General features: G+C 48.0%; 1 protein-coding gene across 10 annotated transcripts in view; it reads left to right on the top strand.

The window, feature by feature from the left end:
- AUTS2 (activator of transcription and developmental regulator AUTS2) overlaps window positions 1–27,036 on the top strand; it is a 1,221,294-nt gene that overhangs the window by 1,095,691 nt on the left and 98,567 nt on the right. For all 10 annotated transcript variants that reach the window (XM_061402554.1, XM_061402555.1, XM_061402553.1 and 7 more), the window contains one exon: window positions 23,104–23,155. In XM_061402554.1, coding sequence (XP_061258538.1) covers window positions 23,104–23,155 — 52 coding nt within the window. The remainder of the gene's footprint in view (window positions 1–23,103; window positions 23,156–27,036) is intronic.

The raw sequence follows: 27,036 nt of genomic DNA, 5'->3' as shown, positions 1-27,036 counted from the left end.
GGTTCTTTACCCCTGAACCACCTGGGAAGCCCAGTATTTCTGTATACTGGAGGCCTGCTGTATTCCTGCCCATGAATTAGATGAAAATACTCCCATCTTTAGAGCTAATAGTTGCCAGGAGCCGTATCCTACAGACAGGCTCCTCAGGTGCAGAGATTAAAGAGCCTGTGCGATCAACAGCCTGTATAGGGATTGCAGCCCAGTCTGTCTCATGCAGGAACACACGCTCTTTCCGCTGGACCCCATGACCCAAAGTCCTGACTGGGGCTTGACCAGACCCTTGGTTGGGCAGGTTCTATCTCCCCTCTGTGGATGGTCCGTGTGCTGCAAGGGGGAGGGGAGCACCTGAGAAAGGAATGTTCATGCATCAGTTAAAATGAGTGTCGCAGCCTCTTATCCCCCCTTCATATTCACAAATGTTCACTTCTTTCTTTCTGTTTTTTTTTTTTCATTCTTCCTCAGGATGATGACTGACAGATTAATATATGTCTAACTACATGTCTCAGAAATCAAAAGGAAGGTGCTGTCAGAATCACTTGTCAGAAAATGAGATTAGGCGCAGTTGTCATTTGCTGAGGATTGCAGTCTTTCAGAGATAAGGTTTCATTTAATGAGGCTAAAAAGCCTCCTTTAAAAAAAAAAAAAAGGAAGAAGAAGAGGGAGTTAGGGAGGGGTAGAGGAGAAGGAGTGATGATTCTTTTTTCTGGTGTCAGCCGAGAGTTTTATCACCTGACGCGATCCCAGGGTACCTGGTAGCCACTGATAATGGCAGCCTGGCCTTCCCCACCTGCTCTGCAAGCAGCCTTCAGAAGCGGCCACCGTGACCTGCTTTTACCTCTCATTGGAAGCTGAAGCTCCTTCTCCTGTAGAAAAGGGGAGCAAAGCATGCACTCTAGATTTAAAAGCAGGCTCAAGAAAGCATGCGGTATAAAGGAAATGTATAGTCACATTTCCCAGCCAACTATACAGAATCCACCGTGGATTTCAGTGAGATATGGAGCTTGTCTGACAAGTGAAGGGTAACTAATGAGGAACAGAGCTGGATCCCATTGCAACCAATTGTGTTTTGTTATGGAAAATATTTATCAAGTTTTTTTGGTGTTGGTGATTTTTTTTTCTTTCTGGGCTTGTGGAGTCTCTTAAAAGTGACATAGTAAGAGCTCCCAGTATGTGACTTGATACGTCCCCTGCGCCCCACAGTTTCAGTTGGGAATTTCTAGTTCTTGAAATTCCCTGGTGGCTCAGCAGTGAAGAATCTGCCTGCCATGCAGAAAACATGGGAGATGTAGGCTCGATCCCTGGGTCAGGAAGATCCCTTGGAGGAGGGCATTGATCGCAACCCACTCCAGTGTTCTTGCCTAGAGAATCCTATGAACAGAGGAACCTGGCGAGGCTACGGTCCATAGGGTCGCAAAGAGTCGGACATGACTGAAGCAACTGAGTGCATACACATCCCATTCTTAAGCATCTCGCCCCGTCTCAGGTGTAACCTATGCTGCCAATAAGGTTCCAGTTAAGCAGCCCCCTTCTGCCCCAACTCCCTGCCCAGTCATGGAAGCAGCTTCTGAAATGAACAACCTGAAATGAACAAAATGAATTTTGTTGTTTTCTGCTTTCCTGCTCAAAGCACGAAACCCACACTTAAGTTTGTGCAGGTTCTCTACCCCCAGACCTAGTGGTGGAAAACAACCAAGCCCTGTTACGCTCCCAGATTCAGCTCGTTAGGAATTTGGACAGGATGAGGCAGGAAGGGCTTGTCCCTGCTCCATGATGTCTGGATGGCTTGGAGTTTCTGAGAGCCAGAATCATCCAGAGATGTCTTCACTCACACGTCCCATGCCTGGGCGCGGATGACTCAGGCGAGCTGGGATGGGCTGGTCCACCCACCGGACCACCTGCACAGGCTCTGCCCACGTGGCTGGTCACTCTCCACAGAAAGTAGCTGGCTTCTGGGCAGCGTCTCCTGAGAGGACACGTCCAGAATGTGAGCGTCCAGGAGACGGAGGGCAGGAGCTACAGGGAAGGGATGGAGACCGGCTTCGCCATGCGAGTATCCACACAGGTGCAGCCATGATTTTTTTTAGCTTTTTATTTTGTATTGGGATATAGCTGATTAACACGTGGTGCAGCAGTAAAGAACCCACCTGCCAGTGCAGGAGAGCACAGGTTTGATCCCTGGGTTGGGAAGATTCCCCTGGAGTAGGAAATGGCAACTCACTCCAGTATCCTTGCCTGGGAAATCCCATGGACAGAGGAACCAGGAATCCATGGGGTTACAAATAGTTGGACACGACTGAGTGTGCGTGTGTGCACACACACACACAGAGTTGATTAACAGTGTTGTGATAGTTTCAGATGAACAGCAAAGGGACTCAGCCATACATATACATGTATCCATTCTCCGCCTAAACTCCCCCACCCCCGCCCCATGCTGGCTGCCACATAACATTGAGCAGAGTTCCCTGTGCTATACAGTAGGTCCTTTTTGGTTATCTGTTTTAAATACACCAGTGTGTACATGTCCATCCCAAACTCCCTAACTATCCCTTCCCCCGCCCCCACCCCCCACCCTTCTGCTATCCTTCCACACCAGCAACTGTAAGTTTGGTTCTCTAAGACTGTGAATCTGTTTCTGTTTCGTAAGTTCATTTGTATCTTTTCTTTTTAGATTCCATATATAAAGGATGCCATACAACGTTCCTTCTTCACTGTATGACTGACTTCATTCAGTATGACAGTCTTTAATTCCACCCGTGTTACTGCAGATGGCATTATTTCATTGTTTTTCATGGCTGAGTAATATTCCACATATATATGTACCACGTTTTCTTTATCCATCCCTCTGTTGATGGACATTTAGGTTGCTTCCGTGACTTCACTATTGTAAACACTGCTGCGATGAACTGGGGTGCATGTACCATGCTTTCTCTGGGTATAGGCCCAGGAGTGGGATCGCAGGCTCATAGGGTAGCTCTAAAGCTTTTCAGGGAACCTCCATACTGTTCTCCATGCTGGCTGTACCAAGTTACATTCCCACCAGCAGGGTAGGAAGGTTTCCTTCTCTCCACACCCTCTCCAGCATTTATTGTTTGTGGGTTTTTTTGATGATGGCCATTCTGACTGATGTGAGATGATATCTCATTATAGTTTTGATTTGCATTTTCTCTAATAATTAGCGATGTTGAACATCTTTTCAAGTGCCTGCTGGCCATCTGTATGTCGTCTTTGGAGAAATGTCAATTTAGGTCTTCTGCCCATATTTCTATTGGGTTGTTTGTTTTGATACCGTTAAGCATTATAAGCTGTTTGTAAGTTTTGCAGACTGATCCCCTTGTCAGTCACATCATTTACAAATGTTTTCTCCGATTCTGTGGGTTATCTTTTCATTTTGTTTATTGTTGCCTTTGCAGCCACGTTTTAAAACTTCTGCACTGCTATCACGGTTTCTTTCTCTTTATGCTTTCATTTACATCTCATGGACAAAAATGGTCTATGAATGTAAAGTATTCTATGACATGTGGCTAGTTTACTACTGATTTGGCATAAAGGACTCCTCTTTATTAAAAATAGATTTGAAATACATATAGAAAATCATAAGGATACATACGTGTGTGTGTGTGTATATCTCCCCGTGCAGGGATGCACATGTGTATGGAGACAGGGGTAGTACACAAGGGTGTGTGCAGTTGCACTCCGTATTTTAAAGGGTGGCACGCCAGACTTCAGCCGTCCGTCCAGATAGCGGAACACAGACTCATGGCCCAAACGTGCACTTTTCTATTTCTTTCCAGCCCTTCTTCCTTACTCCTCAAAAGCAGTCTGTACTTCCTGCCTCTATCCATCTGTCTCTCCTCAGCCCTTGTCCTCCAGAATGTCTAAAGCATCAGGCCACTTTTGAGCCCGCCCTCCCCATCCTGAGGCTCGGGCCCTTCCTTGGCTCTGCAGGGGGGTGTTCTTTGACTCTCCCCTCCAGGGGCGCCCTCCCTGGCCCCGGAGGCATGGACGCTGTCTGCCTGTCCTCAGGTCTGTTTCTCCCCATTCCACAGTTTGCTCTTGGCGATCACGTCACTTCCTCTCTTCTTGGAGGACACCCCCCAAGAAGAATCTCCGATTCTAGCCCCGCTCTGTGGTGTTCTGGTTCCGAACTTCTGACCCTCTGCCTGGCTGCTTTTTACAGTGTTTTAGATTCATCTTGTCCAGAGCAATATCTTTCTTTATTTTTAATTTACAGATTGTTCTCAGTGGGAGAATGGTCAGTATTGGTTTATAGTGGTATCTTTTTTTTTTTTTTCCCCCTTTTTTGGCTGCACATCATGTGGGAATCTTAGCTCCCCGACCAGGGATCAAATTCATACCCCTTGCATTGGAACACGGAGTCTTAACCACGGGACCACCAGGGAAGTCCCATGTGTGTCTTAATACAGTTCAAGAGTGTCAGGAGATGAAGTCGATGTGGTAACATGTTACCAATCAAGCAATATAAATGAAAGGGCTTGGGTATTATTCATACCATCCTTTTATCTTTTCTATAAGTTTGAGATTTTTCAAAATAAAAAGTCAGAAACTATTTTAAAAGCGCTTCTTTAAAAAAAAAAAGTAATTCTCGGGTGAGAGTCAACGGTAAATATTCAGGGAAGTGGTCTAAAGCCAGGAATTTTCTGGTCCGTCAAATGGGAAGTGCCAGGAGAGAAGGAACGACATAGAATTGGAGACATATGGTGCTTCTGAGGGGGAGAGCTCAGGCTGCCCAAGAGGTTAATTCTAAACTAAATCTTATCCCTGGATCCTACAGCCCTTAATGTGACCCAAACTTTCCATTACCGAATTCTGAGGACTTAAATCCTGATATTGTGTGCCTGAGTCTGGAATCTGTCTCATCGGTTAAAGATCTATCCTATTGAGGCCACATGTGTCTGTGCAATAAGTTCTTTTCAAGCCAAACTTTCATGTTTTTAAAAAAGAAAAATCCTGAGAGGAAATACATGTGGTCCTCTTCCCCTTCAAGCCCAGTTCAGGCTATTTATTGTTTCATTTGATTGTTGAGAAGTCAGAAATGATTAAATTGATTCCCAATGTGGTGTGCACATTGCCTTGGCTCAGAATGGTCTGAGGAAGACAAAGGCCAGCTTCCAGTCGTGCGGTGTTCTGATGTGTGTGTGTGTGAGTGTGTGTCTGGTGGGGGTGGGAAGGTTAAGGAGAGGGTATGTGGTTTCTTTTTTCCTTTCTGAAGTCCTTTCCCTGTGGATTCAGATTAAAGAGAGCATGCTGACACATCAGCCCTTTTGGTTTTGCTTTTAAAACGCAAACGCCGGGTTTAATGAGCCCGGGTACCAAGTGATGGAGGCACAGAGCTAAGGAGGCCCACTTGAGCCTCGACTGTTTTGATGAGAAAGTTAAATGGTACTTTACCAGTTGGAAGGATGAAATGCAAACCGTAGCATACTGCTGACATTTTGCTGGTCTATCAGGCAATTCCAAGAGAGTGGGGTGCCCCAGAAAAGATATGTCGAACAATGTGCCCTCCTTAGAAATTAATAACAGAACCACCAAGAAAACAGGAGGAAAATACTGCTTTCTGGCACAGAGACTGTTCTCTGTTTATAATCTAGATATTAGATCAAGTACAATCACAAGACCTTATATATGGAAAAGAGCGAGAGAGAGAGGAGATGATAATTCCTCCCATCCCAACCTGTATGCATTTTGTTGGTAAACCGAAGGTTCAGACTTATTAAAAGCTGCAGCCAGGTGCCGCAGGCATGTTCTAACACCCAAGTCTCCTGACTTTGTTAATCCAGTACAGCGTTTTTCAGCACCTGACCTGAACTGTAATGACCCACAGTGACCCTCAGGCAGTTTTTAAAACTCAACAGAGACTGCTGCCAGTGATGATCAGCTCATTTCTCTAATCCTCACATAGGCTAGTCATTTGTAATCATTTTCCTGGCCTTATGTTGTACCTTTAAACCCACCAGTCATTTCATAAATACACGATGTTGGCTCTCCGTGAGCGCTGATAACAGAGAAAATCCACCCACCACCACTAGTGGGGATGGAAAAGCGACTTGGTGCACACAGCCGAGTTGAATGTTGTTTGCGGCTTGATCTTTGTATAAGAAGGACATCGTAAATTTACGTAAAGGCTACCAGCCAGCAACTGTGTTTTCACCAGCCTCCCCCTCTCCAGGAAAACTCATCGCTAGGAAAATAAATTGCATTCTTCACCAGCAGCACAAAGGTAGGTCTTGTTCCTTGTAGGCGAGTGGCTATTTGAAAGCCTGGCTACAACTTTCCTGTTTTACTAACACTTGTAATTAAATCCGTCAACTCCCTCTAAGATTCTGTGTAAATACCAGATGCTCACTACATTTTTTTTTCCTCCTGGAGAATATGAAAAGTTGTACACTAACAGTAGAGGAACTTGTAAGGAGGCACAAACCCGAGTGGAAGCCAGCGGCTAAAGAACCACGACCACCCCCCCACCTCCCATGAGCCTCTGGGCCCAGGATACTTGGACCGCACACGGGCCCCATCCCCATCACTTGCATTGGTGAGGATGGATGTTAAGTTAACACCCACACCCTGGCTCAGGAGCAGATGGCTGGGAGTGGGGCGTGGTGGACGGAGGACCCGGTGGGCAGCAGGAGGCAAGTGGGGAAGGAGGCGGGGGCCTTGCCTCTCGCTCCCTGGGCGGCTGCAGCCAGCTTTTCATGTGCTGCGCGAGCAGCCCTGCCAGCTGTCACTTGAATTCGTGCAGAGGATCAGAGGAGGAAGTTTGGGATGCTCTGGGCAAATCCACCCTCTCTACCGGTGGGTAGGAACCTCCTTTTACAGTGTGTGTGTATTCCTCAAGGGAATCAGACACATCTGAGCTTTTCCCCCTCTTCCCTATACAAAGAGGTGTAACTTTTTATCCCAGAGGTGATGGTATTTCAGCAGCAGGCAAAGCAACCCCCTCCCCCCTTGGTTTCCCAGAATTAAAATGTAGCTGCTTAGAGTTGTCATTGCCTCAGGAGAAAGCTCAGAGGGTGTTAAGTGAATCATGAAAGCGAGGCCGCATACCTGCTGGCATTTAAACGCGAGCGTGTGGAGTGTGGGTTTCTTGGCATTTGTAATGCAGAACCCGGAACGGGTGCTCTGCCTCCCCTACCCACTCAGTCCTAGCAGCTTGGTGGGAATTTACTTAAAAAATATTTAACACTTCTAATAATATTAGCCAAGTACTCATGCAACCCCCAGCCCTCCGTACTGAGAAGCGGACGGGCTTTGGAGCTTTCCCCTGCTAGTCTTGTCGGGCGGGTTGCCACACGGGGTTCGCTGCATCAGCAAAGGTTTTGGGTGCACCTCTGAGACGCCCTCGAGTGTGTGAATGTGGGGAGGGAGCCAGTGTGGAGAGCACGGAGCCCGTGGCCCACGCCACCTCAGCTACTTTCAGTTTCTATTTGAAACTGAAATCACAGCAGAGCTGTCAGATGGCAGCTGTGCATTTGCTGGAAATGAGAATTCCAGATTTTATGCTAATGCGGTTTCAGGTTCCTTTGAACCTGCAGTTTCACGAGGCCATGCTTAAAACTGCAATCTGTTTTAGATAAGAGCGGGGATTACTAAAGACTTTCTAGTTTTGCAAACAGTCACAGCCTCCGAAAGGAAAGGGAGAGGTCAGATTTATTCTTTCATTAACGTTGTCACGTTAAGTTTTCTTCTACTTTATCAAATAGAAAACTTTGCCTTGGTTTGACAATGATTTTTCTGACTTTAGGATCTTTTCAGTTGCTATTTATCTCTCTTTCAGTAGGGTTTTTTGCCTGGGTTCAAGGTCCTGGCCATTCCCTTGGAGAGGCTAGAGCACAAAGGTGATGCTCATGGCATGTCTCACCCTGGCGTGTGTTCATCGTCTTCCTTTTTCTGAACGTTGGCGCTGACTTAGATAGTTATATCCATTACCAATTGCTTTGTAACAGACTACAAATTAAGTGCTGAAAACACAACAGTGACTTATTTGTTTGGGCATGGTAGTTTCTCTCTGATGCACGTGGCATCAGCTGAGGTGAGCTCAGGTGGGGCTGGAGGAGCCACTGCCAAGAGGCTGGCAGGTTGTTACTGGCTTTTGGCTGGGAGTGTCGCTGCTTGAGCTTCCTCCCAACATGGTGTCTGGGTTCCAAGAGGAAGGAAACAGAAGCCGCCAGACCTTCTTCACACCTGAGGAAGTTCTTCTTGCTGCCTTAACAAGCTCTGACGTTCCACAGCATCACTTCCTCCACGTTCTGTTGGTCCAAAGAGTTACAGAGCCAGCCTAGATTCCAGGGTAGAAAGCTTGAGCTCCACCTTCCATGGGAGAATGGCAGCTTCAGTGGTCGATGTGGTATTACTAATCAATTTTCTATTTACTTTTTTCTAATTGAAGGATAATTGCTTTACAGTATTGTGTTGTTTCTGCCATGCATCAACATGAATCAGCCATAGGTATACATATGTCCCCTCCCCTTGAGCCTTCTTCCCACCTCCCCCCCCACCCCCACCTCTAGGTTGTCCTGGAGCACCAATTTGAGCTCCCTGAGTCATACAGCAGATTCCCACTGGCTGGCTGTTTTACGTATGGTAGTGTATATGTTTCCATGCTGCATGGAGTCTAGAAGATGGTGCTGATGAACCTATTTTCAGGGCAGCAGTGGAGATGCAGACATAGGGAACAGACTTGTGAACACAGAGGGGAAGGAGAGGGTTGGACGGATGGAGAGAGTGTTCAGTTTTCAAGAGAAGTTAAATGGGCTCTGTCGCTCACCTTATGATGGTGGGTTTCTATGTTCTATGAAATCCTAGACTGGCAGCTGTTTGTGGGAGGGAGTTTATCTTTTAGTCTCTTTTTGAAACAGTGTCTTCATTCTCTTCTGTTTCAGTTGGCAGGGAAATGGTCATTTGACTCACTAATGTGTTGTTCTGACACTGTGTATTGACCACCTGTTACATGCAAGGCATGAGAGTACCAGGATGTTTAGAGGAATGATGACGGTCGGGTGGGTAAGGGCATGGTCCTGGCCCTCAGGAGATTGAGTCTTTGCTCTCCAAAGCTACTGCTTATTCTCGCAAAGGACACTTATGCCCCTAAAGGAGTAACAGTGTTCAGAGATGAGCCAAGAAACCTGTCAGACATTGTCTTGAATATATATCCCTAAGGAAACCTTCCAGAGAAACTGGAGTTTTGAGCAGAAGAAAGTGCTGGTTTAATTAATTTTCAGTAAACGTCTGTAAGTGGAGGTGGTACAGGACCAGAGAGGCATTAGCAGGTCTTCGCAGGCATGCAGGCTTACCCTTACCCAACGTAACTGCCAGCTAGCGCTTATATAACAGTTGACCATTTGCAGAGTACACCTATTTGACTGATGAAGCCACAGAGCTGGAGGCGCCTGGAATGGCCATGTTAGCGTTTCCTGCTCCATCCTGTTGGTGTGGAAGGGACAGGGAAGAAAACCAAGACCAGAACAAGCGGGAAAAGTCAGAAACATTGGTCAATAAGAATGCTTTCAGGTAAGATAAACCAAGGGGATTCTGACATCGTAGCTGTCCGCCTAGTACCCCAGCAACCGTATGATTCACCAAAACAGTAGAAGCAAACGTTCTGCTCTGACCCAACAAGAATTTCTGCAAGTAAATATTTGGATCATCAGGAGACTGCACAGTGAAGAGAAAATGAAAGCACAGGAGCTTTGCTAGGTGCGTGAGCATAGGCAGAGGAAAAGAGTTTCCAGTGCCCTAGAGAGTATTCATGCTTTCAGGTAACATGTTTCCAGGAAAGAGAGGTGGCTGTAGGGAAAGATCACCGATGTGCAGCTGGCCTCTATTTCTCGTGTTTCTTTCGCAAATTACCTTAATATGGGTTGCAAGTCATCGTTCAAACAACAGAACCTGTGCAAGTAAGCTACTCGTGTATCTTAGTAGTATTCGCACAGCTCAAATTCCTTTACCATGACTCTTGGATCTTGAAATGTCTCTAGGTTTTAGATATCAGAATTTATTTTGAGTTAGATCTAGAAGTGACACTTCGGCATTGGGAGTGTGTGGGAGTCCAGGTTTGGCCGAGGGAGTAAAGAATCAAGATTCATCCAGTGGTGTGGTCGGTGCACACCAGTACAGAGGAGAACGGGCTGGACGTACCTGCTGAAACCTCGCTATCGTCCGGACTCCTCCACTTCCAAAGGGCATGCTTACCCTCTCTGTGTCAACTGCCTTGTCTGAAATATGGAGGAGAAGAGCCATTTCTCTGTTGGCCTCACAGGGCTGACATCAGAGCAGATGATGTAATAATGGTATACATTTTCGAAAAATATATTGTAACATATATTTTGAGAGACTGAATCTTAGAAGCAGTAAGTGGCATCAGGGTATATAATTTATGGCCTCTGTCTTTCCCTGGTCTCAGGTTCACTAGCTCCTTGATTGGTTTCCTCCCTTTCATTTCAAGGCCCTGAAATGAGGATTAGAATCACATTTTGAACCTGACCCAGACCTAGTATAACCACAATCTTTTCCTGGGACTAACCGAAGCTAGGAAGGAAGGTCCTCAAGTCAGATACAGAAAAACAGTTTCCCATCAGTGCAACACTTAACTGAGATTCTAATGATGTGCCTGGTGTGACTTGTTTTTTGGTACACATGGCAGGGGAGGCCACATGAGCTCCTATTGCGACATGCATGTGAATCATTCGAGTGTCCAACCAGCGACCTCAGGTGGCTTCGGGGCCCTTTGCTCTCTCTGGAACTGTTAGAAGTTCAGGGAAGCTCACTCAGTCCAAAGTGGATCATGTGCCTCTCGAGGAGAGAAATGGGAACCATGGTTGGTTCCCCAGCAACCCCAGTTTTCCAGGGCAGCCTTTTCTAGCAGGGCCATTTAGGGCACCTGCCGACCCACAGACAGCTGCGCCCCTAGTGGTGACCACAGGGGCTGCCTTTCCTGCCAGGCCCCCTCCCGTCCAGCCCCTGATGCACACATGGGGCCCCGACAGCACTGTGTCCTGAGGGACCGTCTCCCCCAGCTCGGTCCTCCTCCCCTCAGCCTACAGCCCACCCTCTAAAGGAGCGGGTGCTTGACCACCTCCAGTTTTGAGACTAAGAGAGGCCACCGTCAGCCAGCCTTCCCCAAACTAATATCTGCTCATCGATGGCTGGTAGCCAGTGAAGACAGGGCACTCTCCAAATGCCTTCACACAGTGGTTCGTTCACCCCTTCAACAGCAGCTTCTGTAATATTAGTATGTGCTGTTTCTGCCCTATTTTACAAGAAACTGAGGCACAGAGAGGTAGAGCAATCTGTCCACCATCAAAAAACTAATAAGCGGGAGTGGAGGGGGGAGTCGGGTTGAACCCAGCAGTTCTGTCGTCAGAAGCTGTGCTTTTTAACCACTAGACCAGCTACTTCCCGGTTGCCCCCAAACAGAAATGGCTGCATCCACTTTGCAGGCCTTCTTAACCTGTCTTCCTTGTATATAAAAAGCACAAGTTGCCTCATAGTTTATTATTTAAGATTTTCAACAACATACTATAAGGGTTGAAGTCTGTTACTAGCCTTATTTTACAGATGAGGAAAGTGAGGCTTAGGAAAATTTAACTCACAAACTTAAGATGAAGCAGTTATCTTAATCGAGACTGGATTGAAACATAACGTCCTTCCAACATCCAGCCCACACTCCTAACCACCCGGGCCAGGGACCACGAATTATAAAATCCAGTAAGCCTGCTTAAGAATCAGAATCTGGGACAATTTAGGCAAAGACAGCCAAAGAACATGCCTCACCAAAAGCATCTTCTTGTCAGATGTAACACTTGACTTTCCTCGATGTCATCTTCATCGACTCATTTACGTGTTTTGTTCTACCCATCCTCTTAGCGCACGCAGACGTTTTGTATACATTTCTCATTTTAATTTTCACTGGTTCCCCCACCCCACTCCCATTTCTGTGCAGATATAGTGAGAGGAGCTGGGTATTGGAGATTCGAGCATGTAACTAGGACGGGGTGACTACCTGGCCTCAGGGAACATGAACTCCATAGCAAATGCAGGTCTCTAGACCCCAGATCACAAGCACCCCTCAGTGCTGAGTGGTCCGATGGAGAAGGGAGAAAAACCCAGGTAGGCACGAGGCAGGCACGGCCCCCATCGTTCTGCTCTTGTGCCCTTCTGTGAAAAGTTAAGATTCTACTGAGGGACACCAGCAGAGATTGAATGGGTGGTTTGTTTGTTTTTTCATTGCCTTTCTTTGTGGGACTGTCAGCTTCTGAATATTAATACTTTAATGTAGATTTGGTGGCTAGGTAAGAGAGATTTTATGGTTTCTTATAGTTTTTCCCCTTTGTAGTTTATAGTACACTGTGAAGTTTGAAAGTAAAATTCTTTTTCTTGACTCCTACACTCGGAAAATATTTATTCCCCCCTGCGTCTCAATCGTGTGCATCATAAACTAACCCAGTTCTGTTTATTTACTTCTCTCTCGGTGCAGCACCGTGATCAATTGTAGCAACACAGGCATGTAATGGTAGAGACTTTTGCTTTACGGCAGTAAGAGCATGAGCTACTGCAGTCTCCTTTCAGAGTGATGAGTAATGAGGCTGCCATTTAGAGATGGCCTGTTCAGGGGGGGTGCGAGGCGCAGAGCAGAGGCGTGTGAGGCCACCCAGGGTTGGGAGGGATTGGGGGCAGGACAAAAAGGGGGCGACAGAGGATGGGATAGCTGGATGGCATCACCAGCTCAATGGACATGAGTCTGCGCAAACTCCGGGAGACAGTGAAGGACAGGGAAGCCTGGCGTGCAGCAGTCCGTGGGGTCGCAAAGAGTCGGACGCGACTGAGCAACAACAGAGGGTTGGCTCGCTGTGCATCACTGGAGGAGGAGGGCATGATCCCTAGCGCAAAACGAACTGGCCTGCATGGGAGAAATTCCTGGGACCCTGCAAGAGTTTTCATGTCTGGGCTGGACTGCTTGGAAAGTCAGGAATTTGAAGAGGTGGGAAGCAGGACCAGCTTGCTCCCAGGGAGTTCTCCACTTCCTGTTGACTCCATTCTCCACCCGGGGCTGTTGGTCACCAGCCATGGGTAGGGAGGCCCCAGGTGCCACAGTCAACCTGCAGGTCCCTCTTCTCAGCTTCTCAGCGTCTGTCTTCAGCCCTGAGTCCCCCTCCACTTCAGCAGGTGCCCAGAGATTGGTCAGGCGCCTGAAGCCTCAGCAATAGGATGGGAAAACCTCGGCCAGCAGCCACCAGCCATCCTCTCCCATCATGCCTCTTCTGAGGTAGGCCTCCTAGTACCATGCGGGGCACACAGCATGTGAACACATCCCAAGACTTGAGTTATCCACAAGAAGCCAGGTGGGTGCAGACAGAAGGCCGATCCCAGGAAATGGGCTCCCGTTAAACCCTCCCAGACAGATAATAAAGCCTCGACCCCTGTCTCCAGACACATGTCTGTCCCTTCTACGTGACTGTGGCCTGAACAGAGTTGCAGAGACACAGCCCTTGTACGATCAAGTTCAAAACCAAATTGAGGTAGTGGTTCTCCTGCACCTTGAGAACCAAAAAACACGCTTCTGCGCCAATAAGAAACCACTTGTATGGTTAGAGACAAAACTGGGCCTGTTTGTTTATTTATTCGGAGTTTGGGTGATTTCCAGTGTTGTGTTTGTGAGCCTGTTTAAACGGGAAATGTCAGTTTTACGTGTCAAAATGACATCACTGGGATGCCTGCTATTTCCTAGTTGAAGAAATTGACGCCCTTACCCTTAGGAGGTTGATCACGTCTTAGCGCCTTGCAAACTCTGAAAACATTTTGCTTGATCCAAGGTTGGACTTTATAATCCATCAGGAAGATCCACGTGATTCCCATCCCTCCCACCTTATTATGTGGCCCAGGCTATGCAATAATCTGTAGCCAGGTTCGGGCTTTATCTAGTGGAACCGCTGACAGTAAAGCCTGTGTAAAGGTGGGGTTCTCCGCTGTAGTACAGATGGTACAAACCACTGTCACCACTGCTGGGGACTGGTGTCACTTACGATGTTCTCGTGGTTCTTTTCATCATGACTGTGGTGATCCCCGTTGAGGGAATTCCGTAGAAGGCATGGCCGCAGACATTGCAGCCATACCGGAAGATACTCTTATTTTGCTGGTCTCTGAAGTAGAGAGTATTAATTTTTTAAAATAATTTTTTCATTTATTTTTGGCTGCACTGAGTCTTCGTTGCTGCGCCCAGGTTTCCTCTAGCTGCGGCGAGCAGGGGCTACCCTGTAGTTGTGCTGGGCAGGCTTCTCATTGTGGTGGCTTCTCTTGTTGCAGAGCCCGGGCTCCAGGCACGTGGGCTCAGTAGTCGAGGCTCCCGAGCTCTAGAGCACAGGCTCAGTAGTTGTGGGGAATGGACTTCGTTGCTCCAAGGCATGTGGGATCTTCCTGGATCAGAGATCAAACCTATCCCACGTCTCCTGCATTGGCAGGCGGATTCTTTACCACCAAGGAAGCCCCAAGAATGTCATCTTTCATTACTGTAGCCAACACAGATATCCTGCTTACTGCGTGCCGGGGGCTGTTACTGACAGCAGCTCTATAAAGTATAGACACTGTCACCTCATTGTACAGGTGAGGAAACTGAGCTGGGAGAGAGAAGAGCTTTGCCCAGGTCTCCTGGCTCAGAAATGACAAGGTCAGGATGGAGGCCAGTCGCTGGCTCTTAACCTCTCCCCAAAGAACAAGTCAAAACTTGTATTTTTAACGCTTGAAAAACTTTAGAATTTGAAAAGATCAAGCCTCTAGGAGACTCAGAAGTAAGTCAGGTGGGATGACATCTTTTCCAAGGCTAGTTGGGAGACAAAATTCATGTTATCACTCCTCTTTCCTAGTCTTTTCAAACTACGTAATTTAACATAGAAAAACTGGAGGGAATTTTTGTAAAGACTTCCTCTTCCTTTAAACCACCCCAAGGATCACCCAGCATGTGTTCTTTTAGGGAGTGACTGAAGTTATATTTGTGAGGGAGAACACCTTGAAATTAATGCACTTTTTCTATATAAGGTACTTGACAGAAAACCAGAATTTATAAGAACTATCTTATCAAAAAATGTTTAGTCTCAGTCTGGTAGTTTGTGATACAAGTTGAATCAAATTTCATATTTTAAGTTTTAATACTGCCATTTTAGAATGATTTAGAAGAACTTCCTAGTTTGTCTTTAGATATAGTTTGAAAATTCATGAGGAAGTCTCCATATTTCAATTTAGCTTATAAAAATTTTTTTACTGATTAATCATAGACTTGCCTCAGATTTGTGTATGTGTGTTGTGGTTTAGTCACTCTAAACCAGTCATGTTTGACCCTTTTCGACCCCCCCAGGCCTCTAGGCTTCTCTGTCCATGGAATTCTCCAGGCAAGGATCCCTGAGTGGATAGCCATTCCCTTCTCCAGGGGATCTCTACCACCCAGGGATCGAACCCAGGTCCCCTGCATTGCAGGCAGATTCTTTACCATCTCAGCCACCAGGGAGGTGGCTTCCTAAGATTTTTGGTTGTATATTAAAACCTGTTGGGAGTTCCCTGGTGGCCTAGTGGTTAGGATTCCAGGCTTTCACTGCTGTAGCCCGGGTTCAATCCCTGCTTGGGGAACCAAAATCCTACAAGCCACGTGGCGTAACCAAGAAAAAAAAAATGTCATTGTTTCTGAAATAATCTAATCCTGAAAGACCATTGAATCCATGATCTTACTATCTGCTTCTAGTCAGGGCCACCCCTTTGTGAGACTTGCCCTTCTTAGATCTGGTTCAGAGGTTGAAGGTGACAGTAAGTCATTAGTGCTCAGTGCGTTAAACCTTCTAAACATAACAGACAGGGTAGCTGCCAGCCTTTGACTTTCTAATCTGTAGATTAAAATTCCAATAAAGGGAAGCTAAGGGAAAAACATAATAAATCTTGCAAGTCAGATCTCTGACCAGATCCATCACCCAGTGTGTGGATGACCTTTTTTTTTCTTTTCCTTCTTGCTTCCTTCCTTCTGCTTCTGATGCTGTCCCTCTAGCCACTCCCTTCCAGTTTTGACATTGCTTTCCTCCCTGCTAGAGAAGAGGGGGGTATAGAGCAACTTGGATCACAATCAGAATGGGCCCATTCCTAGGTCTAGTGAGAGGCTGAGAATGAGACCAAGTGGAGGGGTAGGCACTGCGGCAGGGTGCGGGGTGCCAGCGGGGTTAATACGGACGCAGTGGTGCGAAGGTCCGGTCTGTGGGTTCTCTAGAGGCTCAGCTCCCAGCGGTTCTGCATTCCTCCTGATTGTAGATTATCAAGACCCAGAGACACATGTAGATCAGTCCCAGGCTTTCCTCTGAGGTCTGATCCCTGATAATCAGAGATGACAATCTACTGCAGGGCGTGGCAAGTGTCAGCTGCGTGGCCCGATGACTGCACTTTAAGGGCTAAGTGGTGGGTTGAGTCGGTCGGCAAAGTTGCCCGGTGCTGTTTGTGCGCCTCAGTTTACCCTGTAGGGGACGGGGCAGGAGCTGAGGCCTTTTCTTCCCCGTAATGTTCATTTTATTAGCGAGCAAGACAGGAAAACAGTCCCATTTTGGTTGCTCCCCCCTCCCCCCAAAAAACAATATTTAAATGTCTTTTTTTTGAAAATTTAATGTTTGTCTTTGAGCTATCTTGGTATTGTACCCACAACTTCAGAATGAATACCCTCTGGCTTGAGGGCTTCACCTAGTTTTTGACGCATCTTGTAAGCAATTGGAATAGTCAACTCCAGACTCACACCTTCGGAGACATCTTCCCTTCTGATTACTCTGGGAGTCAGGGTAGAGAAAAATCTCTATGATCTATCTTTTAAGAAAAAAAATTTAAAAAAACCACCACCACATAGTGCTACCAGTTGGGTTTAAGGGTGTGTTGTGAAGCAAGAGAGACATGCCTCTTATTTCCAGAATTAATTGTATTTGGAAGTTGAAGGGGAAAAAAATGTATGCCATACAGCAAGTACCCACTTGAGAGGTTTTTTTCCCCTTGAGAGGTTTCTCAAGAGTGCCATGAAATCAAACAGTGATGGATATTCAACTTCAAAGAGGTGAAGTTGGGATGGAGTTCAACTTTCCTTCAGATGGACGTGACTGCTTGAAACCCTCTCCATGTCATTCGGATGATGCGTACATCACTCCCAGCCCCGTCCCTTGCTCTCTCACCCACCCTCACATGGCTCCTGTATGCATGCTGGAACTTCCTCCCAGGTGTGGCCTCAGCCTTGCTTGCCTTTCTGCCTTGTGCTGGGGAAATCTCAGCCATTTTCCTGTACACCAAGGAGGGAGCCCTGCCAAGCAGCTGGGGTGGAATGAAAACTCCAGGTGTTTGCAGAGGGTCTCCTCACCCCTTGTGTATGGCCTGGTACTCTTTTGGGGGACTCTGTGATTGGGACAGTGAGTAAAGAAGGCCAGAATCCTACCCAGGGACCCACCAGACTGGACACACGGGTGCTTTGGTCGGAGTGTGTTGCTCAGGGGAATCCACCAGGGGCCAAGATTGAAGTCATTCAGCCCCTGTCCCCGCTCCAGGCCCTGGAGAACACAGTGATGATAAATGTTCATCCCTGCACAGCTAGGCTGTGGCACTGCTTCAGTCCTTTCCCTGCATTTGTTGGCAGAAGCCTCTCCATGTTGGTTGATGTTGCTCTCACTTGTTCAGCTGTGTTCTACTCTTTGCCACCCGTGGACAGTAGCCCCCCAGACTCCTCTGTCCATGGGATTCTCAGGCAAGAATACTGGAGTGGGTTGCCATTGCCTTCTCCGGAGGATCTTCTTGACCCAGGGATGGAACCTGCATCTGCTGCATTGGCAGCCGGATTCTTTACCACTGAGCCACCTGGAAGCTTTTGTTGAGGGGAGGGTATAAATGCTGGTGTATTTGAAGTGGGCTGTGGGGTGGGGATTTGTGGACCGCCAGGCCATGCACTGTTACCTTTGAGACCAAACAAACTGTAGCCCAGCCTTTGATCAGGTGGAGATAAGGTTGGATTAAGACTTTTTTTTTTTTTTTTTTTTTTACTAATACTAGACTCTGACCACCCCCGCCCCCTCATTTTCAACAATGGACTTACTACTCTTGAGCACCTACTGTGTGCCATGCGGTTTACCCACATCACTTTCTCGTCGAGCCCTCGGAACCGCCCAGAGAGCCTGCTCTTTACCGACGTGACCGGCCTAGACCGCGGGCCTAGTGGCTTTCCCCAGCCGCGCGCAGTATTGGAGGCGACAACTGCGGGGAGGGCGCGGGGCATTGCAGTTCCCGCCGCGCCCGCCCGCCGGGAAGGCGGCCGTGGGGACCTGGGGCCCAAGCCGCGGGGGGAGCCGCGACAGCTGTCGATGTCGCACCCGGGGACTGCGCCCCCGCGGGGCCGACCCGGCGCCGGGCCGAGAGGAGGGGCGGGGCGCGCGGGGCGGGACGGAGGAGGGGCGGTGGCACCGGCGGCTCGGGCTCCGCGCGCCGAGGAAGTCCCGCTCCGAGAGCTGCGAGCGTCTGGAGCAGGCGCGCTTGTCGCAGTCGGGGAGCGAAGTCCGGAGCCAGGGCCCCCGTGCCGCCGCCGCCCCCGCCCGCCACCCGTCCAGCCAGGGAGCCCGCGGCGCCGGCGGCGGCCGCCGATGGAGTTCACTTGAGCGGCGAGCCGGCGGGAAAGGCAGGCGCCCGCGAGCGGAGCGCGGGCCGAAGCCCAGCCAGCCCCGGGCGCTTCCCGCCCGCCTGCCCGCGAGCTCCGGCCGGGAGTCGCCGCGGGCCCCGCGCAGTGCGCCCGGCGCCCCGAACGCTGCAGCGCCGCGCGCCGGAGAGATCGGCCCCGAATAAGGACTCCCGGAGCGTTTCCTCCAGCGCCGCGACGGCGGTAGCGGCGGCGGGACCGGGACCGGTCGGCCCGCGGGGTGGCTAGACAGGCGGGAGCGACAGTCGGGGAGCCCGAGGCAGCCGCCGGGGAGAAGCCGCCGCCGCCGCCGCCGCCGCGGCGCGCACTCCTCCTCCCTCTCCCTCCTCCCCTCCGCACATGGTCTCCTTTGTCCTGTCGCCGCCGCCGCCGCCTCGCTCTTAGCTCCGCGCGCCGAGGCCGCGGGTCAGGCCGCTCCTCTCCGCCTCGCCCGGGACGTCACTCGAGTCCCCGCCGGCCCCTCGCGCCGCAGTAGCAGCCGGGAGGCAGCTGGGCGAACGCGGGCCGGGCGCTCCCTCCCGGCCGCCTGCCGGCCGCCCGCCTGGCCTCGGCCGCGCTGGATGTGCGCGCGGCGCGGGCGCTCGGCCGCCCCGGAGCCGCCGCTCGTTGGGATTTGGTTGGCGTGCACCCGCTTCCAGACTTTCGTCGAGAAAGGAGCCGATACCCGCGCGGACCGAGCCGGGTCGGAGTTGGGCGTTTTCTCTTCGTGTTTGGCTGATTTCCCCCCTGGTCTCTGACGATCCCCCCCACCGCGAGCCTTGCTTTGGAACCAAACCATGAACTTGGGGCTGACAGGACTGCTTAACCCTTGGCGACCAGGTAATGCAGCCCTGGAGGCGCGCGGCTGCCTCGCTCGGCGCCCGCGGTCGGAAGGGAGTCGGGGGTCTTTTGTTGGCGGCGGCCGGGCAAGGGTGGCAGGGGCGGGCGGGCTCCTCGCGTCTGGCGCACCCGAGCCCCCCGCCGCCACCCACCCCTCCTCCCTCCTGCCCGGGCGCCCGCCTTTGTACTTTCCACCCCTGGCCCTCCGGGCTCGGGCGGCCGGAGCAGCGCCGTGGTGCCCGGAGACCCCAGCCGCCCCGGCGCCACCCGCCCCTAGGGGCTCCGCCTGCCTCCGGCTGGGGCTGGGCCGGCTCCTGCTCGGGCTGGAGACCTAGGCGCTGAGCTCGCCGCCGGTTCCCCGGGTAGCGCTTCCCCGCGCCGAGGTCGGGATCCTGGCCCGCACGCGGTGCCAAGGGAAGCGAAAGGAGATCTGGGCTCGGGATCGCCGCAATTGGGCAAAGAACTCGCGCTTAAGTTTCGAGGATGTTTCTCTTTTCTTGTTGGAGATCCCCTCCTCGTGCGGGTGTGGGTGCTGGGGCCCGAGATCCGAGGCCGAAGGGAATTAAGGTGGACCTCGAACCGGAGCGGCCGCGTCCCACCCCTGTCTGCTCGGAAGGCTTATTCGTTTTCCTCATTCTCTGTATTCTTTCCTTCAATCTGTTTGACTAGTTTAACTTTTCTTTAAACACCCGGTACAGCGTCGAGTCATTTTTCAGTGTGTGTGTGTTTTTTAATCTATTTCCATCCCCCTCCCCCAAATAAAAAGCAGTCAAAAGAGAGCTTTGGTTTGTTTGGTTTTTTTTTTTTTCCTATTATTTTTAGATATAGGGGCTACAACGCCTTGGCTCTCCAAAACGGAGTGAGGGGGATGAAAATGGCGAGCGAAATCTAAAGATCTTCAGTATGTAAAGATGCCCCCGTGTTAGGAGAGACGAAAAAGCTGTGCTCGCCAGCTAACTCTTGGCTCACCAGGTTTCCATTAGTCGTCCCTGATTAAAAAAAAAAAAAAAGAGGAAAAAGGTCCAGGTAATATAAAGAACTGCAGACTTTTCCCTTAAAAATAATGAAAAAGAAAACTAAGATTAAGATCCCAGAAACCACAAATTTGCACAAATGCTATAGAGCGCAAGTCAAATGTGAAAGTTCATGGAGAAAAAAGCAAAGCATTTCCTTGTAGTTCCTGCTTAAGACTTTGGTGGAGAAGCTCTTTTCTGACTTTTCAGGACTGTGGTCCGCCATAGTTGTAACCACCTGGATGGGAGAAAAAGGGCTCCAGATCATTTTTCTGATTAGCCGAAGTCCCATTATAGTCATTTTCTTTGGGGTGTTTTTCCACCGGAGGCCTTTCTGAGACACCCATCGCCACCCCTCCCCAATTGCCAAAGGGCTTTGTGACATGTATCAGAAAATTAAAGGGCTGGAGAAGCTTTTATTAGAGAACATTACTCCTAAGTCGTTCGGAATATCCTGTCAGACTCATTTCCTTAATAACTTACTGGATGGCATCATAATAGTCGCATCCTCTAAGTTCACTTCAGACATAAGGATCACTAAACTGGCTACTTGAGAATATGGTGTGGAGGTGACGCAAGGGTAGCAGCCCCCAAGGAGGGTGTGCAAGCCAGCCAAAGGGCCTCTTCACCTCCAGCTTCTGTCCTGTTTGATCTCTCCCTTCTTTTTAACACACACACACACACACCCCGAGTGCAAATAAAAGCTGGATCAGGAGCCTTCTCTCCTTGCCCGGTGTTTTTTGCATTGGTGGTACAATACTTTGTTTCTATGTTCCTTTGGCCCAGTGAGACTCATTTTAATAGGTAGTCCTCAAATCTGCAAGGGTTATTGCATTTTGGCAAACTGATTTAATTAACAGCCTCTCCCCTTTTTTCCTTTTAAAAATATCAGCTGTAGTGTAAGCCATGAATTTAACAGAGCCATTCTAATTTGAAGAGACACTTTTTCACCAAGTAATGGTGAAACGCTCTTTGCTCCAAGTTTTTAGCTGGGAAACTCGTGTTCCTAGAAATCTCACTATATATTACAATAAGGACAACGCTGTTTCTGTGATTTTTGCTTCTATACCTCAGTATTCTTGATTTGTTTCATGCATAGCTTGTTTCCCCCTCCATGCAACACTTTTTTGGCGGTTTATTTTTATGAAAAGCTACTATGATATGCAATTTTATTTAATTTAAAATGGCAGGAAGGCCCTTGGCATATGTTTTATTCATGCAAAATAAAAGGAAGCATCTATCTAGGATTTATTTTATTTTAAACTGCTTATGTATGAGTATATGTAGTTCAGCACTTGTTTTGCAATACATTCATTTTTTCTTGATCTATTAATCTTCAGAACCACCCTTACAGTAGGAAGATTAGAATTAAAATAAAGGGGGAAATAGTCATAGTAACAATATTTTATGTCTTTCTATATCACTTACATTGAGAACTATAACTTGTTCGCTTCAGACATAAGGATCACACAGGAATGTCTCATCTTTGTCAACATAGCACAAAAAGACTACATTGAGTATCTTCTTTGTCCCCAAAAGCCAGCTCCAGAGTCTGAATATGTTGTATTTCAAATTCTCCCCTTCTCTTATATTTTCTCTAGATTTATTCACCATTCTATGCTTTGCTTTGTCAAAACATGCATCTCTGTGTGTAAAGTGTGAAAATCAGTGATTTCTTACAAGGGTTGGGTAGCAAAAATAGCGTAAATATAACCATTATAACTTTAAATGCAGATACATTATCTAATTACTCCATGATGGAGCTGCTTAATTTTTAAGTTTTTTTTTTTTTAATTTTTCAAATTGTAGAAGTACAGTGCTTCTGAAACATCATAGCATTTTCCTCCAAACAGACTTTATGTTGATTTTCCAGAACATTAGTGTATAATTTAAATTGGGTTTACTCTTGCTGTTTAAACAGGCTTATTTCACTTTCCTGGAGCCACTGTAATAATTAGCAGACATGATTTCTAGAAAATGGAAAGGAAATAATGCTGACAGTGTATATAGTGTCCGCGTGTTAGGCAGGTCGGCTGGGTTTCATTTCAACACCAAGGTCGTCCTGGTTACCACAGGGGACAAGGACCTCGGGGTCATCAGATAAATCTTTAAAAACGAATTTCAGGGAGTGCTGGACAACACTTTTTAGTGAGGAGAGGCTTAGTGTTAAAGAATAGGCATTTCTGGTTTCTGAGAGAAAATTGAAAAACAGGCATGTCTGCAAATGTGGGGAAAAGTACCGTTTCCAAAATAATGATCTGTCAATGAAATTGGAAAATCATTATGTGAATGAGCTGAATTGCTTTGTGTATCATCTCATAGAAATATGTTTTGCACAGATAATATGTCTAATAAGGACACATTTTTTAAATCAGATTTTTTCCCCCTTAGCAAATAGCTGCACTGCAGGTCTGCCTCATGCAGTCAACCAGCACCACCTTATGGAGGATTGGGAGAAATTACTACTTTCCTTTTCAGGCTTTTCAAAAACGGAGTAAATTGATTTAAAATAATAGTAATGATGATAGTGACAGTATTCATGACAGTGATCACACTTTCCCCCTTCTTGTGTTGCAGGCCTCAGATGCCAGCTCTGAAAAACTCTTCAATACTGTTATTGTAAACAAAGGTAAGAACCCTTAAATCTGAGTGGCAGCTTTTATTTCCCTATCTGTTCTGTTGTCTTTGCCTTGAATGAAAGCAGAAAGAACAATGGTCACCCCTTACCATTCTGGAGCTCCAGTTCATAATTTGTATTTTTGCTTGAGACAGAATCTGTGCTCTCATGATGTATCCCAAAACAGTTTATTGTGAAAGAACACATTGAATCCTTATTTAAATTGATTTGCCTAAGAAATGACTACGTCTCTGTGACTTTCATTTAATGTAGGAAGTGATCATGGAGAATAATCATTCTCAAGATGCCTTAACTTTATTGTTAGTTATCAACTACCCAGCAGTTGGAGAACGATAAATAGCTGGTTTGTACTGCAGACTCTAATAATCAGTACATGTTTAGTATTCACAGGATTATGGTCATAAACCAAGCCTTACTCTGCTGTGGGCTTTCTGTGAAGTTAATAAACGAGCAAGAGGGCAAAATTTAAATACGTGCTATTCCATTAATTTCTTCCAAACTGCAGTAGAGACTGAGAGAGGCTAATGATATCACAGTACATTAAGGGGAAACTTATCTTAAATCACTACCAATAGGTTTCTGGGCAGTTTTCATTGGTTGCATATTGTTGGAAATAATGAAATTTAAGGGAATTTCTAATACCGGGTTTTTGCAAAGATGTATTCTTTGAAAGGTATAAATTATATAAATTCTTTGATCTCTTCCTCTCCACTGTAGAACGTGATGTTTGCATCGTAATTGCTAAATGCAGAATGTATGTTTCCCGTCCTGGTCACCTTCTGTGTTACTTGGAGGATACTGGCTAGTTTGAACAGGGTTGGGCCTTCACGAAGTGATATTTGAAACCATGTCCACACATTCTCCAGTGGCCTTGGCTAGCGTTTTTGCTAGCTGGTTAGTCAGACACATTCCGAAGTGCAGTTATTTTGAGCTCCCCGATTATTTCAGAATTCGAACCAACTGCAATTTTAAATAGTACATTCTGTTTAGCGTTCCCTGGAGGTGTGCATGCTTATGTGATTGCTGTTACTCCCAGAATTATTGTCATATTGAATTCTATCTTTTTTTATTGCATAATGGAGTATTCCAGTTTTATATGTCATCGTATATTTTGATGGACTGAAAGTTTGTATAAATTTGTTGTCCATAATGCTAAAAGCCCAATAAAAGAAGGTACATGGCAGTTCATAGCGTACAGGGCTCGTATGGGAAAATGTGCGATTGTTTATTGCTCGTTTTGACAAGGGAAGAGGATGGTAGATGGTCGTGGGTCCCTGTAAGACAGGAGGAGGGGACCCTAAGGCGGACCTGAGGTCCTCAGAAGGAGGTGCTCTGTTTCAGTGACACCTGCCCATCCTCTTCCGCAGGACCCCCGCAGCCCACGTGACTGTGTCTGTCTTTTGCCAGCTTGCTGGGAAAGCTCTGGAATGCGTGTCCCCTCTCTGGGATCAGCCAGCCCTGGCCTGAGTGTTGGCTCGGGGGCCTGCATTGAGGCCCGGCTGCCCTCAGGGGGCTGAAAGGCGCCCTTCAGGGCCCAGGAGGAGGGTTGGGTGGCAGAACAGCCGTGCGTGACCTCCTTCCCTCTGCATCTTCCCTCCTGCCCCCCCCCATCCCGCACGCCACCCCACCCTCCCACCCCCCACCCCCTTTCCAATCGAACGTCTCCCACATTCTTATTTTTATTTACTTACAGAGTGTGATTTGTGGCATCTATTTGGTTGTGAATAGTCCTCCTTCTGACAGGGTGCCTTTCTTCTGAGCTGCTTTTCTGGGGGTGATTTAGTTGCCTTGAAAGGATTAAGGTTTCTTTGTGTACACTAAAATCAACACAGGCTTTTTTATTTTTTTTTCCCCTAAGCTTTTCTTGGGAAACCATACACAAATAAGCATTTTAGTTGATGGCAGATTATTCCTTTGCCCCTTATTTCCATCAAAATGGCCTTTCTTGGCTCCTCCAGAGTTCCCCCTTAACGTCTTATGCTAATTCCTGTTGGTAACATGAATGACAAGAGCCGGAATCAACGCAAATCCAGGTGGTGCCAAACAGAGGGACTGGTATCCAGCACCCGCCCTCCTCCCTGGAGAGAAAGAGATGAAGCAGGGGGTGGGGCGGGGAGGGAGGGGAGTGTGGGGGCAGTTTTGTTAAGGGGATTAGTATTCACACTGCTAAATATCAGGAAAACAAGTTCCAGAAGACAGGTGCAGGGAGCCTCGCTATGTGCCTGTGGGTTTGGGTCTGTTTTTCACTCCGGGTAGTAGCAGTGTTTACCGGGTGGATGGTTGACAAGGCCTTCAAGGAACTGTCAGCTTCAGGCGCATCAAGTTCAAGTTCTGCAAAAGCGGCCTGCCCCGCCCACAAGTCTGGTCTCCTGACTCTGTCCAGTATTCTTAGCCAAGAGCAATAAAAAGCCATGTAAGAAAGGGCAAATTTACACCAGGTAACAAACACCGCTGGGAGAATCCTCAGAGCCCGGGCTTGTTGAACAGTCTGACAAGAGTGCAGGGCAGCTGACACGTGTGTGCTCCCCCCTCCAGATGTGTAAAGCCACACACCACCTCTCCCTCTCTGGAGCCCCACCGGGCTCCGGCCTTCCAGAAGCGTGGCTTTAAGCTGCTGGCGAGATTATGCTGCTGAGCCCCGGCGGCGGGCAGATTTGGTCCATAAAATTTCACTGTGGGAGGGCAGTGCTAATCTCACAAGCTGATTGTGGTGCGGGGTTGGTGGGGGCACAGCTTTGATGTTGGGCCCCCCCCCCGCCCCGAGGTCGGGGGGATGTAGCTCTGACTGAAGCCGCAGGGGTCATGGCTCAAGTCCCATCAGTCTGTTTGTGAGCTGGAGTAAATCGTTTCGCCTCTTTAGGTCAGACTTTTCAATCATAGCAGAACGGAGTCCTGGGCCAATGTGTCTGGTGGGGATAAGACAATTAGTTGGTGAGGGGGAGGGGCTGAAACAGAGTAGCACCTCAGAGGTTTCCTATCCCTCTGCCTCTTTGATCTTGTTCTGATTCTCTCTGTTGTAGAGCCCGTCCGATTTAATAGAAGACTAGTAAGATTTTGGTGTTTAGGTGTTCCAAATCATTACTTCTTTCTGATGCCTTTTATTTCACATTTTGAAAGAAATTAATCAAATGGCACATGCTTGTGGGTACATACGACTTGCTCAGTGAGAATTCAGCTTGTCCAAAGGTGTGGGGAGATGAACCTCCAAAGTGCAAGGCTTAGGGTTAGAGACATTAGAAAAAAAAAAAGTAACTTTAATCAAGGTCATGGTTGCTGTATTTAATCTTTATGTGTTCAAATGTTTACAGGATGTTCATGTGAATTTTATGAATCCTTCTGTCTTTGTGACTCAACCATCTGCCAAAGAAAAAATTGATTTTCCCAATGAGATAGACACACACAGAGAGACTGAGTTCTTGTCCATATTTAGTGGGTTGAACTGCTATAGGAGCAACAGGACGTGTACCCCAAATTCTGGACTGTTTATCCTTAAAAGGATCGAACTTATCAGTCAATTCAGTGTGTCCAGCCAGCATTTATTACCCTTCTTTACGTATTCTAAGGGGTTCCCAGGTGGCACAGTGGTGAAGAGTCCTCCTGCCAATGCAGGAGACACAGCTGACGCAGGTTTGATCCCTGGGCTGGGAAGATCCTCTGGAGGAGGAAATGGCAACCTGCTCCACTATTCTTGCCTGGAAAATTCCCATGGACAAAGGAGCCTGGCACACTACAGTCCATGAGGTCGCAGAGAGTCAGACACAACTGAGAACACACTCACACACCTACTCTAGGCTCTACTTCTTGGGGATTTTGCCACTTTGACCTACAGGCAGGAATGCAGAGAGTGAGCACTTAGGAGACATGCCCATCCT

The sequence above is a fragment of the Bos javanicus genome, chromosome 25 (assembly GCF_032452875.1).
Source record: "Bos javanicus breed banteng chromosome 25, ARS-OSU_banteng_1.0, whole genome shotgun sequence".
Classification (NCBI taxonomy): Eukaryota; Metazoa; Chordata; class Mammalia; order Artiodactyla; family Bovidae; genus Bos; species Bos javanicus.
This window is presented reverse-complemented; position numbering and strand designations above follow the sequence as displayed.